The 20318-nt window shown below is 44.0% G+C and overlaps 1 protein-coding gene across 4 annotated transcripts in view; it reads right to left on the bottom strand.

Moving 5' to 3' along the window:
• The window catches only part of SLCO2B1 (solute carrier organic anion transporter family member 2B1), a 97919-nt gene that overhangs the window by 63558 nt on the left and 14043 nt on the right, over nucleotides 1–20318 (bottom strand). For all 4 annotated transcript variants that reach the window (XM_048838787.2, XM_048838797.2, XM_075125840.1 and 1 more), the window contains exon 2: nucleotides 14485–14588. In XM_048838787.2, coding sequence (XP_048694744.1) covers nucleotides 14485–14565 — 81 coding nt within the window. In that variant the 5' untranslated portion in view covers nucleotides 14566–14588. The remainder of the gene's footprint in view (nucleotides 1–14484; nucleotides 14589–20318) is intronic.

Raw genomic sequence — 20318 nt, 5'->3', positions numbered from 1 at the left:
CTTCCTGTTCTCTTTCATTTGTAATACCTTCATAGAAGATTGACAGCGAGAGAAATTGTATTGTCAATCTCATCCCTACCTATTTGTCAGACATGGATCACAGTGCTCTGGTATCCTTGGAGTTTGAAATTAACAAAGCATTTCCACTTGCCACCTCTTGGGTTTCTTCTCTTATCACTGGGTAACCTATCAGCATACATTGTAGGCTCTACCAAAGCAAAAGCTTTTTTGTTTGTTTGTTTGTTTGTTTTAAAATTTCTAAGTGACACAGCAATAGATTTTGAAGGTGCTACTAGGTTTTTTGATGACGTTTCCTATGGGATTACAACAGTTTTCAGGAAATGTTAGAAATGTGGGGCTTACGGCACTTGAAGGCATCAAAAAGTATGTTTTCTTTTAGTTCAGTAAATTGTGATTTACTAATTTGCATTAATCCAGATGAAACACCTGAATCAGAACATGGATCTCATTGTTTCTATGTGTCTCAGAGCTCAACATCTGTTTATATACTTTCTATTCAGGTTCTTATACAGCTCTCATCACCATGTTAGCTGAGTGCCTTCCTGAAGCGCATTAAGCAATGTGACTAGCAGCTGTCATTTATGGTTCTTTGTTCTCTTTTCCTCTCTCCAGCAGGAAATTATGTATTGTATTATTTGTATAATGTGGTGTGTGTTTCTTCTAGTAAGACATAACAGCGCTGAGCAGGAAGACAACAGTTCCTCTCTGCGAGCAACACATTGAGTCACAGCCAACTTAAAACCAGAAATAGGTCAACAAAGAAAAGGAAATCAGAGAAAAAAACAACAAAAATGAACAACGATCTGAAGGGATTTACTGGAAGAACAATTCCAAGATCCAAAGGCATTGGGCCCCAGTCCATTGCAATGGCCTTTGCGGGCAGGAATCCTGGCAGCAGAAGGTTCATTGGAGGATTACAGCAACACAAGAAAGCCACAATCTTCCTTAAATTAGGGACCCCAAGCAGGCCAGTGCAGCTCCCAGTATGGCAGTGTTTATGAGGGAGGGGCACAGTCAGGGGATATGATGATTTAATGCTCCTATGACACCCTATGGAAATTAAAGCTGCCCACCCCCAGTGGAAATAGCTGCCTGCCCTCCATTACATGATGGATTCCGCCATTCCCTGGAACACACTAGATCAGACTGGCACAGGGAGGTGCAATGTGCCCGTAGGGAGCTGGACCAGGATCTCTTTCTGAGAAGGAAGAAAAAGACATTTTTAAATTCTTAGATTCTGTGATAGGGGCCCTGGGACAAGGAAACAGACAAGATGGCCTTAGGGCTTTTCCATCTCATGTGTAGATATTTTAAAAAACCCTAACAAAGCATAACACTGTACATATGATTCTCACCTAGGGACTGGTTGAGAGAGAGAGAGAATTAACCACCCATGACAGATGTTAGTCAGTCACATCACTTAGTGCACACTGGTGGAAGATTCTCAAGTACTACGGTGAACTGAGTGGTATTCCAGTCTGGTAGTTTATTGTTGCAGCCACAGGCGGAGAGTGCTCACGATCCAGGACAAATGGGAAAATTCTTTCTACCTGCTCATTCCCTGGGAATAAACAGCTGGCAAACATTTTTCAGTCATTATAGCACCATGGAGACGTATCCAGGTCTAGAGTTGCTTGCCTGAGCAAAATGGATGGCATGCCCTATTACTGCACTTTGCATCAAAGGATCTCCAAGCCCCGTACAAACATTAAGAAATTTAGCTTCATATCGCCCCTATGAGATAGGGAAGCATTATTATCCTCTTTTGGAAGTCAAGGAGACCCAGAGAGATATGTGACTTGCCCAAGGCCAAACAGAAAGTCAGTGTTGGAGCTGGGAATAGAACCTACATCTCCTGATTTACCCAACGTGACAAAATTAGATGATATTAGAATCACAGAATATTAGGGTTGGAAGAGACCTCAGGAGGTCATCTAGTCCAATCCCCTCCTCAAAGCAGGACCAACACCAACTAAATCATCCCAGCCAGGGCTTTATCAAGCCAGGCCTTAAAAATCACTAAGGATGGAAATTCCACCACCTCCCTAGGGAACCCATTCCAGTGCTTCGCCACCCTTCTAGTGAAATAGTGTTCCCTAATATCCAACCTAGACCTCCCCCACTGCAACTTGAGACCATTACTCCTTGTTCTGTCATCTGCCACCGCTGAGAACAGCCGAGCTCCATCCTCTCTGGAACCCCGCTTCAGGTAGTTGAAGGCTGCTATCAAATCCCCCCTTACTCTTCTCTTCTGCAGATTCCCTCAGCCTCTCCTCGTAAGTCATGTGCCTCAACCTCCTAATCATTTTCGTTGCCCTCCGCTGGACTCTCTCCAATTTAGCCACATCCCTTCTGTAGTGGGGGGACCAAAACTGGACACAGTACTCCAGGTGTGGCCTCACCAGTGCCGAATAGAGGGGAATGATCACTTCCCTTGATCTGCTGGCAATGCTCCTACTAATACAGCCCAATATGTCGTTGGCCTTCTTGGCAACAAGGGCACACTGCTGACGCATATCCAGCTTCTCGTCCACTGTAACCCCTAGGTCCTTTTCTGCAGAACTGCTGCTTAGCCAGTCGGTCCCCAGCCTCTAGTGGTGCATGGGATTCTTCCATCCTAAGTGCAGGACTCTGCACTTGTCCTTGTTGAACTTCATCAAATTTCTTTTGGCCCAATCCTCCAGTTCGTCTGGGTCACTCTGGACCCTATCCCTACCCTCCAGCATATCTACCACTCCCCACAGCTCAGTGTCATCTGCGAACTTGCTGAGGGTGCAATTAATCCCATCATCCAGATCATTAATAAAGATGTTGAACAAAATTGGCCCCAGGACCGACCCCTGGGGAACTCCGCTTGATACCGACTGCCAACTAGACATCGTGCTGTTGATCACTACCTGTTGAGCCCAACAATCTAACCAGCTTTCTATCCACCTTATAGTCCATTCATCCAATCCATACTTCTTTAACTTGCTGGCAATAATACTGTGGGAAACAGTATCAAAAGTTTTGCTAAAGTCAAGATATATCAAATCCACCACTTTCCCCATATCCACAGAGCCAGTTATCTCATCATAGAAGGCAATTAGATTAGTCAGGCATGACTTGCCCTTGGTGAATCCATGTTGACTGTTCCTGATCACCTTCCTCTCCTCCAAGTGCTTCAAAATGGATTAGTTGAGGACCTGCTCCATGATTTTGCTGGGGACTGAAGTGAGGCTGATCCGTCTGTAGTTCCCCAGCTTCTCTTTCTAACCTTTTAAAAATATGGGCACTATATATGCCTTTTTCCAATCATCTGGGACCTCCCCCGATCACCATGAATTTTCAAAGATAATGGCCAATGGCTCTGCAATCACATCAGCAAACTCCCTCAGCACCCTTGGATGCATTAGATCTGGACCCATGGACTTGTGCAAGTCCAGCTTTTCTAAATAGTCCTTAACCGGTTCTTTCACCACTGAGGGCTGCTCACCTCCTCCCCATACTGCGTTCCCCGGTGCAGCAGTCTGGGAGCTGACCTTGTCTTTGAAGGCCGAGGCAAAAAAAGCATTGAGTACTTCAGCTTTTTCCACATCATCTGTCATTATGTTGCCTCCCCCATTCAGTAAGGGTCCCACACTTTCCCTGATCGACTTCTTGTTGCTAACATAGCTGTAGAAACCCTTCACATCCCTTGCTAGCTGCAACTCCAAATGTGCCTTGGCCTTCCTGATTACATGCCTGCATGCTCTAGCAATATTTTTATACTCCTCCCAGGGAGTCATCTGTCCCAATTTCCACTTCTTGGAAGCTTCTTTTTTGAGTTTAAGCTCACCGAAGATTTCACTGTTAAGCCAAGCTGGTCACCTGCCATATTTTCTATTCTTTCTGCACATCAGGGTGGATTGTTCTTGAGCCCTCAATAAGGCTTCTTTAAAATATAGCCAGGTCTCCTGGATTCCTTCCCCCCTCATATTAGCCTCCCAGGGGATCCTGCCCATCAGTTCCCTAAGGGAGTCTAAGGCTGCTTTTCTGAAATCCAGGGTCCGTATTTTGCTACTCTCCTTTCTTCTTCTTGTCAGGATCCTGAACTCAACCATCTCATGGTCACTGCTGCCTCGGTTGCCACCCACTTCTACTTCCCCTACCAATTCTTCCCTGTTTGTAAGCAGCAGGTCAAGAGGGGCACGGCCCCCAGTTGGTTCCTCCAGCACTTGTACCAGGAAGTTGTGTTCCTGGATTGTCAATGTATTGCTGCGTTATGATATTCTGGGTTATGATTGTTTCCAGCGGAAACTAAGGCTTCCAGTGAGCATGCTTAATTGCAGCTTCTCTCAATGACCACCTCAGTATATTATTCTGCAGAGTGCCACTTCTTTTATATCTAATATAGAGGACAAGGCAAGGAAAGCTTCAATTTGGATCAAGATGTGTTCACCTTCAGTATGGAGAACGAGCCAGAGAGACAAGTCCAGCCACTTGCTTCCACAATCCCCTTCCTGATGCTAAAAGTGACCATAGGCTCTGCCTTATATAAATTTTTGCTCTCAGACATGTGATGTGCCACATATGTATATGAAGTATCAGTGGCTTTGCCTGTGCTTTGGCTGGTGAAGCCAAATCAAATCTTTCCCTTGACTCTCCTGTCAAGTTTTCTCAATTGCCCAAGATCAATACTCAAATGCCTCTAAAAGTTTTGTCAAGAATAGCGTCTTGTCTCCAGAAGATTGAAAGAAATCGGTAGAAAAAATTTCCAGCCTTTTGTGAGCTAAGGATTCCTTGCCACTGCAATAAACATAGAATCATAGAATCGTAGGACTGGAAGGGACCTCGAGAGGTCATCTAGTCCAGTCCCCTGCACTCATGGCAGGGCTAAGTATTACCTAGACCATCCCTGACACGTGTTTGTGTAACCTGCTCTTAAAAATCTCCAATGATGGAGATTCCACAACCCCCCTAGGCAATTTATTCCAGTGCTTAACCACGCTGACAGATAGGAAGTTTTTCCTAATGTCCAGCCTATACCACCTGTGCTGCAATTTAAGCCCATTGCTTCTTGTCCTAGCCTCAGAGGTTAAGAAGAAAAATGTTTTTCCCTCCTACTTGTAACAACCTTTAATTTACTTGAAAACTTTTATCATGTCTTATCATAGAATCATAGAATATCAGGGTTGGAAGGGACCCCAGAAGGTCATCTAGTCCAACCCCCTGCTCAAAGCAGGACCAATTCCCAGTTAAATCATCCCAGCCAGGGCTTTGTCAAGCCTGACCTTAAAAACCTCTAAGGAAGGAGATTCTTCTCTCAGTCTTCTCTTCTCCAGACTAAACAAACCCAATTTCTTCAATCTTCCCTCCTAGGTCATGTTCCCGCTTGACTGTGACCACTGATAACTACTCTCTGGGAACGGTTTTCCAGCCCCAGTTATGTACCCACCTAATAGTAGCTCCATCTAGGTCAGGGATGGGCAAACTACAGCCCGTGGGCTGGATCCGGCCACCAGCTGTTTTATGCCGGCCCTCGATCTCCCGCTAGGGAACAGGGTCTGGAGATTGGCTCGCTCCGGTGCTCCAGCCAGGGAGCAGGATCGGGGCCTGCTCCACATGGCTACTGGAAGCTGCGGCATGGCCCCCCTCTGGCTCTTACTCACTCCAATTGCCCCGCTCCAGTGGCCAATTCCGGCACTCCAATGGAGCTGCAGGGGCGGTGCCTGCAGACAGGACAGTGTGCAGAGCCACCTGGCTGCGCCTCTGTGTAGGAGCCAGAGAAGGGATATGCTGCTTCTTCCGAGAGCCGCTTGAGGTAAGCACCACCCGGAGTCTGCACCCCTGAGCCTCTCTCCATGCCTCAACCCCCTGCCCCAGCCCTGATCTCCCTCCAACCCTCCAAATCCCTCGATCCCAGCCCGGAGCACCCTCCTGAACCCCAAACCCCTCATCTCCAGCCCCACCCCACAGCCTGCACCCCAACTCCCTGCCACAGCCCTGATCCCCCTCCCGCCCTCTGAACCCAGCCCAGAGAACCCAGCCCAGAGCACCTTCCTAATCCCAAACTCCTCAGCTCTAGCCCCATCCCACAGCCCACACCCCCATGCCCCGCAACCCACTTCCCCAGCCCAGAGCCCCCTCCCACACCCTGAAGTCCTCATTTTTGGCCCCACCCCAGAGCCCGTACCCCCAACCAGAGCCCTCACCCTCTCTTGCACCCCAACCCCAATTCTGTGAGCATTCATGGCCCGCCATATAATTTCTACTCCCAGATGTGGCCCTCAAGCCAAAAGGTTTCTCACGCCTGATCTAGGCTGTAGTATATTATACTTTCTTCCATTTCCCTGGGGAAGAGGATATGTGGGACTCTTACCAGCATTGCCAACATGGTTAGAAAACCAGGTCTTTATTTTACACTGATAGTGCATGACTCTATCAGTGTAAAATAAATAAATCTGTTAGTCTTTAAGGTGCCACTGGACTCCTTGTTGTTTTTGTAAGTGTAGTTTTTCACAGAAGACTGAAAGGACCAAGGCTCACCAGTGCCTGCTTCTCTGCAATAGCTACAATTAGCTCATGTATGTTACACCCATTTGATCCTAACTGATGATCCCTGCTCAGTGCAGGAAGGAGAATCTCTCCACCAGGTCTCTGTCGATATACCATTGACCAAAATAAATGATATTCCAGACCCACATTTAAGAACATAAGAATGGCCATACTGGGTCAGACCAAAGGTCCATCCAGCCCAGTATCCTGTCTACTGACAGTGGCCAATGCCAGGTGCCCCAGAGGGAGTGAATCTAACAGGTAATGATCTAGTGATCTCTCTCCTGCCATCCATCTCCACCCTCTGACAAACAGAGGCTAGGGACACCATTCCTTACCCATCCTGGCTAATAGCCATTAATGGACTTAACCACCATGAATTTCTCCAGTTCTCTTTTAAACCCTGTTATAGTCCTAGCCTTCACAACCTCCTCAGGCAAGGAGTTCCACAGGTTGACTGTGCGCTGTGTGAAGAAGAACTTCCTTTTATTTGTTTTAAATCTGCTGCCCATTAATTTCATTTGGTGGCCCCTAGTTCTTATATTATGGGAACAAGTAAATAACTTTTCCTTATTCACTTTCTCCACACCACTCATGATTTTATATACCTCTATCATATCCCCCCTTAGTCTCCTCTTTTCCAAGCTGAAAAGTCCTAGCCTCTTGAATCTCTCCTCATATGGGACCTGTTCCAAACCCCTAATCATTTTAGTTGCCCTTTTCTGAACCTTTTCTAATGCTAGTATACCTTTTTTGAGATGAGGAGACCACATCTGTAAGCAATACCTTTTTTTGAGATCACATTTGTGATCTCCAAGTTGCAGTGGGGAGGTTTAGGTTGGATATTAGGAAAATCTTTTTCACTAGGAGGGTAGTGAAACACTGGAATGCGTTACCTAGGGAGGTGGTGGAATCTCCTTCCTTAAGATATTTTTAAGGTCAGACTTGACAAAGCCCTGGCTGGGATGATTTAGTTGGGGATTGGTCCTGCTTTGAGCAGGGGGTGGGACTAGATGACCTCCTGAGGTCCCTTCCAACCCTGATATTCTATGATTCTATGATTCTATGATCTATGTAACCAAGCGCATGTGCGGGAGAATCACTGGTGCAGATGCATTTTATCCACATGATTCTTCACAACATTAACCATCTGAATGGCTGTCAAAATTCTGCATGGCACCTACATGAGACTGGGAATGTTATAATAATGTAATTATGTGTATTTATACAGAGCCTTACATCCAATGACCTCAAAGCCCTTTATAAACAAGAGATCCAGTAAGCCTGACGTCGCCTCAGGAAGGTAGGTATTACTATCCCCATTTTACGCATGGGGGAAATGGAGACACAGAATAAGATGGAGCAACTTGCCCAAAGCCAGGCAGCCAGTAAGTTGTAGAGCTTGGAAAAGAACTCCTTACTATCAGGGAGTTGAAAAACTTCTTACTAGTTACACTATCCTAGCGTCCATTTTAATGGATGCTCAGAAAAGACACATACCAGCCATTACACTTTGTGCCGTAGGAAAGTTGATCTCACACTGCTTCCTGTCTGTTCAGGAATATGCTGCTGCTATTTTAACAACAGGCTCCCTCAGATATTTTCTCCCCTAGCCGGTGATAAAAGCCTGTACTTTTAGGCATTTGCAGAAAAGAGGGGCTGAGAGTCTGAGGAATCATTTGTTTCCCCACTGAATCAAAACTGCTTGTTCATAACCATAACCAAAGCCAAACCACTGCACAAACAAACTTGTACTAAGGGCATTGCGCAAGGAGTGTCTGGAGCTTGTTCCTAAACAAATATGCACAGCATGCTGCTAGCATAGCCTGGGGGCAGCTCGTGTAATCTGAACTGTCATGGGGGAGGGGAACAGTGCTTGTAGAAGAGAGTCTCCTTCCCCAAGATATTTTTTTTTTTTTTTTGAAAATACATGACACATGGTGCAATCTGGTGCATAACAGAGGGAAAACTGTTACTTTTCAGAAGTATTGTTTTCTGAGCCTTAGGCATCACTCATCTCTGGGAGGGGGGTTCAGTGATATTCAGAGCTGGCCTGGCTCTGTCAGAGGCAGGGAAATCACCCCAACCAACTCTTCCTTAGAATGGCAGAATATTTAGCAAGCGGCTACTAACAGACCCCTAGCGCCCTCTCCTGCCCATCCCCATACCAGTCTGGGTCTCACAACACTTGCCAGCAGAACACAGGCAGGGCTGACCCTCCACTGTTGGGCCTTACAGCTCTCCTCAGCAGAATCCGGGCTGGGTTAGTGCTGTTTTCACAGGCTTTAGTTGCGGGGCATGCAATGGCTCCTCTCTTGATGGTCACAAGCACCCCATGTGACCTCAGGCCAGGCCTGCACATGAACATATTTCAGGCTGCCAGCCAAATGGGCAACATGCACATATGTCTGCAGTAGGCAAGGGGATTCAAGGCAGGACAGAGCAAGCTATTTACAAGAAGGCCAAGACCTGACCCTTTAACCACAGTAATGTGCAGGTTAACGTTATGAGTAATTCAAATGGATGTGCAGCCTCTGGACTGATTCCAGCTAGGAAGTGACTGAAAACACACACACACACCTCAAGTTCTTTTTATATAGTAGCTGGCCAGTGCCCATACCATATAATTATATGTCTTTGCTGTCAAGCAGACTATATTACACTCATAACTTTGTTTTTACTCACAGGTGAATTGCTGCCATGATGCACACGGTAACTGCTAATAACACTTCACCTGTCCACAGTACCTTCCTTCTGAGGATCTCAAAGCCCTTCACACATATTAATTAATTCACCCTCACAACAGCCTGGATTTTGCAGGTGGGGAAAGTCAGGCCCAGGGAGGTACCCTGTGGCAGAGCCAAGTATAGAACCCCAATTTCTTTGCCAAGATTTTAAAAAGTGACTAGTGATTTTGGGTGCCTACATTTTTGGCTGCCCAACTTGAGACACCTTAATGGAACCTAATTTTCAGAAAGTGCTGAGCTCCTGCTCTCTGAAAATCAGGACCATATAAAGTGACTCAGGTCAGGCACCTAAAATATGAAGTCACTTTTGAAAATATTGGCCCATTGTGCTCAGTCCTAGGCTTTAGCCCCAGCACCACCTTCCCATATTTCCTTCCTGGATTTGTCTCCTTATGTTCATTACAATATTCATGAAAAAAGCTTTGTCAGTGGTCTTTATGTATTTTGCTTGATGTGCTCTTCTATTACAAAGTCTAATGGCCAAATTCTCCTCTCATGAATACTGGTGCAACCCCATCAACTTCAGTGGAGTTCCTCTTGTGTAGCATAGAAAAGAATTTGCCCCCTAATGTTCACTATGTTAAGTCAAGGCTAGATATTGCTGCCACAGAGCTCAATGGAGTCTTGACATGCACTTCACTGGAAACTGCATCAAATCCTTATTTTGTCCATTTTGTAGTATTGAAGGAATTAGTGCAACATGTCACTAAATGTTTTAAGGTCCTTCTGGTCTGTACAGCATTCCCTGGGAGGACTGTTTGCATGAAGTTCTTAAGATGCATTTTTGTGCCTCAGTTGTTTGAAAACCTACAGTGACATGATTCCATTTGCGATCAACTGAGCTTGTTGTAAGCGTGCAAAGTGTGTTAAGCAATTTTTTGGTTTTCCTGTAAGGATCATTCAGATCCTGCTTCTAAAATTGTCTCCCAGAATGTGAGGAAGTCAGACATTGATTCTGAAACCTGAGTGACCTAACTTCAGGAAAGCAACATAAAGCATGGGGAAAAGCTTCTCTGCACAGCATTCGACATGGATTAGGAGATGATCATAATGGTCCCTTCTGACCTTAATATCTATGAGTCTATGAGTCCATGAGGAGTGAATTCTTGTGTCTCGGTTCTCCTAGCACATGCACAAATCCACATGACAGCTCAGATCATCTATTTTTATAGTATTCAAACTCACAGTGAGCTGCAGCCAAATACACTTCCACACACAAAGCCCATGATGCCTTTTCCTGGGCTTTAAATTTCGGGTGGGATTACTGACACATTCATAGCTTTCTCTTCAACAAAGATAAATCTCTAAGAAGTAGGTCAGGTGGCAAATGCCTTTAAAGCCTTGCCAAGTTCCTAGAAGCAAACTCTAGATTTCTTTGCAAGAGAGTTGTCTAAGGGTCCAGACTGTTGTGCAGGTAGTTAATACTGTAGATGGAGATGTGAAACAGAACGCCTCTCACTCATATTTTCTCTCAGACTTTTGGAAGTGAGCTTAGTGCCGGTAAAGTGCTGGGTTAGCAACTACAGAACATGGATAGCGGTCAGTGAAAACATTCCCCACATTGCCATGCCAATGTGCTTCAATTCTGACCTGGAACATAACCAAAAAAATAACTATTTTCTATCACCAGCAAGGACTGGCTTCAGACCAGCGTCCCAGCAAAGAAAGGCTCAGAAACCAGTAATCAAATCCTTAAGCCTTCCAGTCCCACACAACAACACAGTCCATTATCAGGCACTTTGACCTGCAACATTTGTGAGGAAGACTTATGTGTCTCTCTCATCTCAGGAAAGAACTCAGGAGTATAACTGCTGATTGGGCCAGAATAATGGCCGATTTCAGAGCTTCCTTGTGCCACACATCGTTAGCACTCTTATTGCAGCTTGTTTCTTTGAGTTTCACTTCGTAGGCATCATCACAAAAAAATATTAGCTTTGTTTTACTTGCACTTGGACACCTGTGAGAACAAAATATAGTTGATGGGAACAAAGGTTTTGTGGCTAACTCAATAGGTAATCTGAGTTACATTCTTGACTCTCCCACAAACTCCGTGTGTGACTGTGGGTATGTTACGAGCCTCAGCTTCTCCATCTGCAAAACAGGGACAATCATGCTCTCCTACCTCAGAGGGGGTTGTGAGGCAAAATTCATTAATATTTGTAAAGCACTTTGAAAAGTCTTATTATTAGGCAGGGCTATACCTGTTTTACTCCAGCGTTTTAAAACAAAGCATTGGTCATGTAACTTTATAACTTAGTAAAATTATCTAATAAGAAAGTATCAGGTGATCAACTTCACACCATAAATATACAGCATGGTTTGTCCAAGAATCTCAAAGCACTTTGCAAACATTAATGAATCAAACCTCACAGCTCTGATCCTATCAGGTAATAAGTATTACTACAACTACGTTGTGACTGAATGCACCCCTATATTCACACCCTACACACTATTGTAATAAACTTTGTATAAAATATGAAGTTCCCTGTATATTTATGTCCGATTTGTGTCCATTTATTCTTTTACATAGGGACTGTCCGGTTTGGCCAATGTACATGGCAGAGGGGCATTGCTGGCACATGATGGCATATATCCCATTAGTAGACATGCAGGTTGGCCATCAGGAGTGGTAACACACAAAGGCCAGAGGGGGAACACTTCAATCTTCCTGGACATTCAATAACAGATTTGAAAGTAGCTATACTTGAACAAAAAAACTTCAGAAACAGACTTCAAAGAGAAACAGCAGAACTAAAATTCATTTGCAAATTTAACACCATTAATTTGGGCTTGAATAGGGACTGGGAGTGGCTGGCTCATCACAGAAGCAGCTTTGCCTCTCCTGGAATTGACACCTCCTCATCTATTGTTGGGAGTGGACTGCATCCACCCTGATTGAATTGGCCCTGTCAACACTGGTTCTCCACTTGTGAGGTCACTCCCTTCTCTTCATGTGTCAAGATGTAAGCAGAGTCAGGATGAGCTCCACCCTGACATCTGGCGGTGAGGTGAGGTGTGACAAGTTGTGGAAAAGAACTTCAGGAGCTGATCTCATTTGCATAGGCACACCCACCCCGCCTAGAATAAGGCCATAGCTGCCCAAATGGTCACTTTGGCTGCTGTGGGATCCCCAGTGTCTCTGTTATTGGGGCAGGAAGAATAAATTGTTATTACCCTGATTACGGGAATCAAGGACAGTGGAACTGTACTTGGCCTTTCGTTATGATGGAGGCACTCGCCATCAACTAAGTAGCGCTTGCTAGGCAAGGGACATGGGTTCCAAAACTCTGTGACTTGAGAGAGGTTGGGGATAGGTATTAATAGTTGGTGGCATGGGCCCCCTGGTGAGGGCTTTCCATGCTAATTGCACTTCCTCCTCTCTCCACTGTGGAATATCAGAGCTAATTTTGGTTCCATTGGGAGTCTAGTTACAGGCTGATGAGCTGAATTCACTTTGGGCTAATGGTGCACCAGCACTGAGGCTCCCTTACTACAAGCTGAAATCACAAAAGAGCTGAACTTACTAAGAGCTGAAATCACTGAGTGCTATGTTAAGGAGTGGGGGAGCCTGAAGATATATGGTGGAGCAGTTTGTGGGATGGTGAGCTGAGCGGCTGGTGGAGCAGAGCAGCTCATGGGGCGGCTGGCAGAGTGGAGCCCCATGGAGAGGTGGAGCCATCAGCTTTGGACCATGTAAGGTGCCCCTTACTCCCCCCCCATCTCCACCCAGGTTGGGAGGTAAAACTCTGCAGATAAACTTTCGAACTCTGGGGCTGCCCTGACCAGGGACAGAGACTTTTGAGTTGTTGGGCTTTTGGGACTTTGGGTGATTTTGGGTTGCTGGACTCAAGAACCAAAGGGAAAGGACACGTCCCAATTTGCTTGGGGTGAGTTTTTTGCTCATGGGTTGTGTTATGAATCCTGTTGGTGGTGTTTCCACAACATAATGCCACATTGTTTCTCTCTGTTATTAAAAGGCTTTTTGCTACCCTCAGACTATGTGCTTGCGAGAGGGGAAGTATTGCCTCTTGGAGGCGCCCGGGGAGGGGAGGGGGGTGGTATATATTTGTCCCAGGTCACTGGGTCAGGGCTCGAGCCAGTTTTGCATTGTGTTATTGGAATGGAACCCCTAGATACTGAACCCGGCCCTTGTTGCTGCTAACTCTGACAGGCAGAAGGGTTACAAGTATATTTGTGTATGCATGTGAAGAAGTGAGGTTTTTACCCACGAAAGCTTATGCTCAAATAAATCTATTAGTCTTTAAGGTGCCACTGGACTCCTTGTTGTTTTTGTGGATACAGACTAACACAGCTACCCCCTGATACTGGATAGTTACACACAGACACTCAGGGTGCGACCTGCATGCTGTTTGGCTGTTTGTGAGCAGCCCATCTTGGGAGTTACATTAGCAAGTCTTTGTGAGGTACACAAGGTTGCAGGGCAGGGGTGACACAACCCCTCACTGGGCTGGATTGCACCCCAGAACTTGATACATATCATAGATAGATGAAGAGCCTCAAAAGCTCCAAGACACTGAGAAGGAAGATCCTGATCCTGCAGAGTTATGCCAATGCTTAACTGTAAGTGCATGAGTAGTTTCACTGGGTTCAGCAGTGTACTTCATTGCTTTACAGTTAAGCACTCACATAAATCTCTGCAGGATTAGGGTCTAAATGACTTGCCCAAGCTTGCCCAGCGATTCCTCAGATGGCAGGAGAGAGAGCACTGAACCCAGAGTCCCTCCCCTCTTTTCTCAGCACTAGGCTATCCTTTTCCAATTCAAATGCCTTATAATACTTTTTGTACACTTGTTGTGACATGATAAGAAAAATGACCAGATTTTGGGAGCTGGGCACTTTTGAAAATCTGGCCCATCGGTAGATGCCTAAAGGGGAGTGAAATTATTTTGAAAATCTGGCTCCAATAATGCGTGCAGAGAGTTTAACAGTGAAAGGTTAAATACTACAAACATGGTAAGTAAAACTTGTGTTGTAACATCCTTTTTGCAGGATTTCATTTTAGATTAAAAGCACGTTTTGCCTCGTTGAATTTCTGCAAGTAGGGAAATCCATATCTGAGCTTTAAGAATCATGTAATAAAAAGAAATAAGGACAGATGACTTCTGCAGAAACCAAACACTTCCTTTTCGTTCCTTGCCCGGTGACCTTGCGGGGATCGTAGCATGCTTGAGGTATCTACCTTGATATTGAGAAATGGGTTCCTGCAGAATATTCGTCTGGATTGATCCTCAGAGCTGCTCTCTGTAACGGTGGCTGCCATTCTGTGAGTTACACTTTATATGCCTGCCGGAAAAGAAATTATTCAACACATTGCTTAATGTGCAGATGGGTAAACTCTGCACAACACTGCAAAACCCAGTAGAGCTTTGTAAATAATGACACAGCTGGTACCTGGCCATAGTAAGTCAATACTAATTATTATTAACAATATTTATTAACTAAATAACATGTTACATCTGCAAAGCATGATACGAAACATTAATACACTAATCAACAGGGTGAGAGAGAGGTTAAGAACTATTAGCCTTCTTTTAGAGTTGGGGAAACTGAATCTCAAAGAGGTTAAGTAACTTGCTCCAGGCCACACAGTGACTCAGTGGCAGAGCTAGAATCAATATTCTGGAGTTCCCAGCTCCCAACTATATGAATAATATAATAATTTCATAACTCTGCACTCATTACAGGCTCTACTGCTCTCACAAGTCTACCCAAGTTTCACTCGTGATTGCTCCCTTTTTTCAACCACTCGGGCTTTCTGCTTTCTTCCATATACTACCACCCACCTGTCCAGAACAGCTTCCCAGTGCAGGCCAAACACTCCCCAAGACCTCACCCATTCCACAAAGTATTCCAGCTACAAGTATTTGTTCTGTGCTTTTTTATGATACCTGGGGAAATCTGTGACTCAGTACATATCTGCTGCTAAGTTTTGTTGGAGGGTACTCGTCTATTTGTAGTTTCTTATCAGAGAGGACAGGATCCAAAAATCTGAGCTAAGACAAGCCAGAAAAAGGTGTACGTGGAAATGTGTTCCCCTGGGGCAGGTAGTGGTGCATGTAGAGATCCCTTCCCATGGATCAAGTATTTCTCCTGAGCAGATTGGGGTGGATGCTTCCGAGTGGATTCCTTCCCTTGAGCATGGAGACGTCGTCCCCTAAACTAATTGGGAATGGATACAGAGCTACTTTCCTTTCAGTTGATGGGCTGAATGTGGAGAAGGAGATGGCTCCCCTCCAGCCACGGAGATGGCTGCAGATGCAGAGGAAGTGATGCCTGCTCCTGAATTAACTCTCCATCTGTGTTTGTTTTTTTTTATTTTAAAGGTGAAAGTGAATTTAAATCTGTAAAGCTCAGTGTGGACAGGGTGTATGAAAGATGCTTTGCAAAATGGAGTTGTATACTAATGTAAACAACTTATCTGAAGTGAACCCTTGGAGGGATTCCCATTGTACAACAGCCCTCCTCTGATGTGCTGTGTTCCATTTTTCCTTTTGGCTAAATCTGTAAATTGCATGATGCGCAGAAAGACTGCTTTCTTTGTTCTGCTTTCAGTACCCAGACTTCCTGATTCGAAAGTTGTAGCGTTCAGAGACATATTAACCTCTTCTATGTCAAACTGTGGGGTCCTGCAGAGGGATTAGTTCTTGGCCCTACACTATATACATCTTTATCAAGACCTGGAAGGAGAAAATATCATCACTGATAAAGTTTGCAGATGACACAGAAATTGGGAGAGTGGTAAATAAGGAGGAGGACACGTCACTAATTCAGAGCAACCTAGATCACTTGTAAATTTGGTGCAAGCAAACATTGTGTTTTAATACAGCTAAATGTAAATGTATACATTCAGGAACAGAGACAGTAGGCCATATTTACAGGATCGGGGACTCTATCCTGGGAAGCAGTGACTCTGAAAAAGATTTGGGGGGTCGTGGTGGATAATTAGCTGAGCATGAGCTCATAGTGTGACACTGTGGCCAAAAGAGTTAATGCAATCCTGGGATGCATAATTCAAGAAGGATGTTGTTAAATTGGAGGGGTTCAGAGAAGAGCCACAAGAATGATTACAGGATTAGAAAACCTGCTCTATAGTGACAGACTCAAGGAGCTCAATCTATTTAGCTGAACAAAGAGAAGATTACAGTCTTAATTACTTAATTACAGTCTATAGGTAACTACATGGGGAACAAATATTTAATAATGGTCTCTGAAATCTAGCAGAGAAAGGTACAACACAATCCAATATCTGGAAGTTGAAGCTAGGCAAATTCCGACCGGAAATAAGATGTATATTTTTAACAGTGAGAGTAATTACCCCTCAGAACAGTTTACCAAGAAGGGATTGTGGATTCTCCATCACTGACAATTTTTAAATCAAGATTGAATGTTTTTCTAAAAGATCTGCTCTAAGAACTAATTTGGGGAAGCAGGAGGTCAGACTAGATGATCACAGTGGTCCCTTCTGGCCTTAGAATCTCTGAATCTTACACATTTCTTCTCTTCATTTCCTTCTGATAAACCATTCCTTTTATGCATAATTCCTGGGCAACATTTAATATTTCGGAGGATTAGCTGCCATAAACTCTAGTGTAAATAGGGAAGGGGATGCTTTAAATAGTTTCATTTTCATATAATTCTATTTCCCCCCAGGACAGAAAATTGATCAGCTGATGCAATCTGCATCAACGAACAATTTTATTCTTTGCTGTAAAGCTTGACAATCTCAAGTGAACTCAAATATTGGTTTAACTGTGATGTTTATACAGCTCTTAAAGGTATTTCACAGCAGACATAAATCTAAAAACATGAACTACACAACAGGTATCTACAAGTTTCATACTGGCCTTGGTTGCTGCTCTCAGTCCTGTTCCAAGAGAACAGGTTATGCCATACTAAAACACGGTATGGGATTAAAAAGTAACTACAGTAATAAATTAAAGCATCCAAGAAAAGCCTATTTGGACCTCTGGAAGGTTAAATGATACAGTGGTATAAACACCTGATCTTGTGTACACTACAGCATCCCGTGTTGCTAGCCCTGTGGAGCTGGACTGGTGATGAATTACAACTACACACTTCTTTAGTGTGATAAGGATTTAGAGATGGTCCCTTAGCTTAGGGGCAGGATGGGTGTCAAAATGTATGGGAGTGGGGAGTAATAAGTGTCCAGTACAAATATTTTTATGGTGCAAAATGCAGTGCTATGCATGTTTATGGGTAAAGTGACTGTTAAGTACTTTAGGGTCTCAGTGTAAAAATTCTCCCTAGTCCTCTGTGTGGTTTAGAATTTTCAATAGCTCTCAATACCATAGCATGTAAGTGCCATACTGCTAAATTAAACCTGCATAGTAATGTCTATAGGAGACTTTGAGGACTGTACTGCTCTTCACCATCTACATGTTACAGGGAGTTCTTCCTTAGTAATTATTTCTTGTTGATCTTCTAGTATGTTCTGTGAAAGCAGTCAGACTCTGAGTTAGTCTAACCTCTTTTTTTAAAAAGTTTTACAAAACCAATCACTACTAGACATATTTTCATTACAGTATGAAAAACAGGTATAAAATGTTGTAAGAAATCCATGGGAGTCTTGGACTCCAGGGTTGTCCTTTTGTTGTTCACCATAGCCACATTGAATTTCATAGCATCACCAAGGATAGAGCTCAGATCCTCCTCCTCCAACAGAGTCCATTACCACTTGAGTTAAAGGAGAATCTACATTCGCTGTTAGCAGTATAGGGCATATAACACTCAATCGAGCAGTTCTGAGTCCATCCAGTCAAGGGCACTGGTTCATGTACACTCTGGTGTGTTCATTACAATAGTCTTGTTTTGTTTTTTAATTTGGATTATAAATTTCCTTGCAGTGCTTGCAAATCAATATTGTATCAATGAGCTAATGCATGAGAATCAAAATACGAAAGTAGACAAACCACATAAATAGTGAAACATAAAGTAGATTTTCAGAATTCTGTCAGTTTAAATAATGTAAGGCACAATTCATAAAAAGTAAAGAAGTTTAGTGGGTGGATGATAATAATTTTAACAAAGATGTGCTTGCAAGAATGAGGGGAATATCAGATGAAAGAATAGAAAAAATATTTTTATAAACCAGGCAAGACAAATAACCAACTTAAAGAACGGTTTCAGAGTAACAGCCGTGTTAGTCTGTATTCGCAAAAAGAAAAGGAGTACTTGTGGCACCTTAGAGACTAACCAATTTATTTGAGCATGAGCTTTCGAAAGCTCATGCTCAAATAAATTGGTTAGTCTCTAAGGTGCCACAAGTACTCCTTTTCTTTCAACTTAAAGAAATAATTGGATAGACGAGGTTAGATAGAAACACATAGACATTTAAAAGGGAAAACAAGTTGTAACCAGGCAATGAAAACAACAGAGTCTCATTAATTTTTCACTTCTTCAAAAATCAAACCAGGCTACCAGTTATTCACACCAGAGCTGTATATATAACCCGCAGTCAATGCTCCCCCAGTTTATCAAAACCCCTCCCGGGGGCTGGGCTTGCTGTACAAAAGCACTGTCCTCCATTTTGAACCCTTTCTCTTTACAAATAGATCCCGATGTACAAAAGCATCCATTTAAAATAATGGGTTTTCCAGGTGAGGATTCCTCAGTGAATCTGCACCTCTAAGGAACGAGAAGAAGAGGAAATTTATTCTTTCCTGAAATGGAGGCTGATTTTGAGTTTGCAGTTCATGCCAGTAGAGGAAAGAGATGGCAAATACTGGAACAGTGTGTCCAACCTGCCTTCTCCCTAATTAAAATAATGGAGAAGAAGGGAGGGAAAGAAAACCAGAGGGGGGAAAAATCCTTTCCCCCTGCTTTGGATGGGACTACACGCCTGCTTAGCTGGGTCAAGGCTGGAGTGCTAAACAAATTGCAGGTCCCACTATCCCAGAAGAGGCCTGCATTCCCAGGACTATGTTCCTGACCCCCTTATGCCCAGCAATGTGTTCCCATGCCACAAGGCTGTACTTTAACCTATTCATGCACCCACCTGCCACTAAGGGGGAGATGTAAAATACTGGGGTGGTTTTCTTTAACTTAATTTGAAAGCCAACAGAAGTAGGGCCTAATTCATTTCGACTGTGGCCCAGTGGATATAGCACTAGACTAGGAGGTCTAGGTTCTCTTTCTGGTTCTACCACAGGCCTGCTGGGTCATCTTGGGCAAGTCATGGCACTGCTCCATGCCTCAGTTTCCCCACTGTAAATTGAAAGTAATGGTACTTACTTTGTAAAATGCTTTGGGATCTACAGATGAAAAGCATTATATAAGAGCTAGGTGTTATTGCACAGGGATGGATTGGGTCCATTATTCCATATTCTTTCATTGTAAGAAACATTGGAACACTTAAAACAAAGGGAGTTGTTTATTGTTTCACTAAATGCCTGCATTCTAGAGTCAGCTCTGAACTATAGAGGTACTTTGTCATAAGCAATAACCAAAATACAGGGGGACATGGATCAGTGTTCACGTCGCACTCTCCAGCAGTACCCGGCCCAAGCCAGGGAAGTTAATGATCCACCCAGCGGACCAAGTTCGGTGATGAATCCTGGTCACATGCCACCTGAAGCACATTGCGCATACGCTAGGAAGACCAAAATAAGAGCTGCTGCAATATACAGCCTGACCTGTCCCATCTCCTCTCTGATAACATTACAACGGAATACTCACAATTCACCAAGCAGGCCTCCACTTCATGGAAATTTGACTCTACTGTAAAACTTCATTTGAAAGAGCACAACCATGAATTCTGCTTCATATATTGGACCAGGAGATGTTGTAGACAAGTACAGTTCTAACCAGGGCAGGGGAGCTGGAAACTATTTTGTGCCATCTCCAAGAATGCCAAATAGGACCAGCAATTGTTTAAATACCACCCAGAGTTACACAAGCTGCAGTGTATTCCCACTACAATGGAATTTTGCAAGATCTTTTCCCAGGCAATAATACTGTGTTTACAGGATCCATTAGCTCACTGGACATAGCCCT

This window comes from Caretta caretta, chromosome 1 (genome assembly GCF_965140235.1).
Source record: "Caretta caretta isolate rCarCar2 chromosome 1, rCarCar1.hap1, whole genome shotgun sequence".
Lineage (NCBI taxonomy): Eukaryota > Metazoa > Chordata > Testudines > Cheloniidae > Caretta > Caretta caretta.
This window is presented reverse-complemented; position numbering and strand designations above follow the sequence as displayed.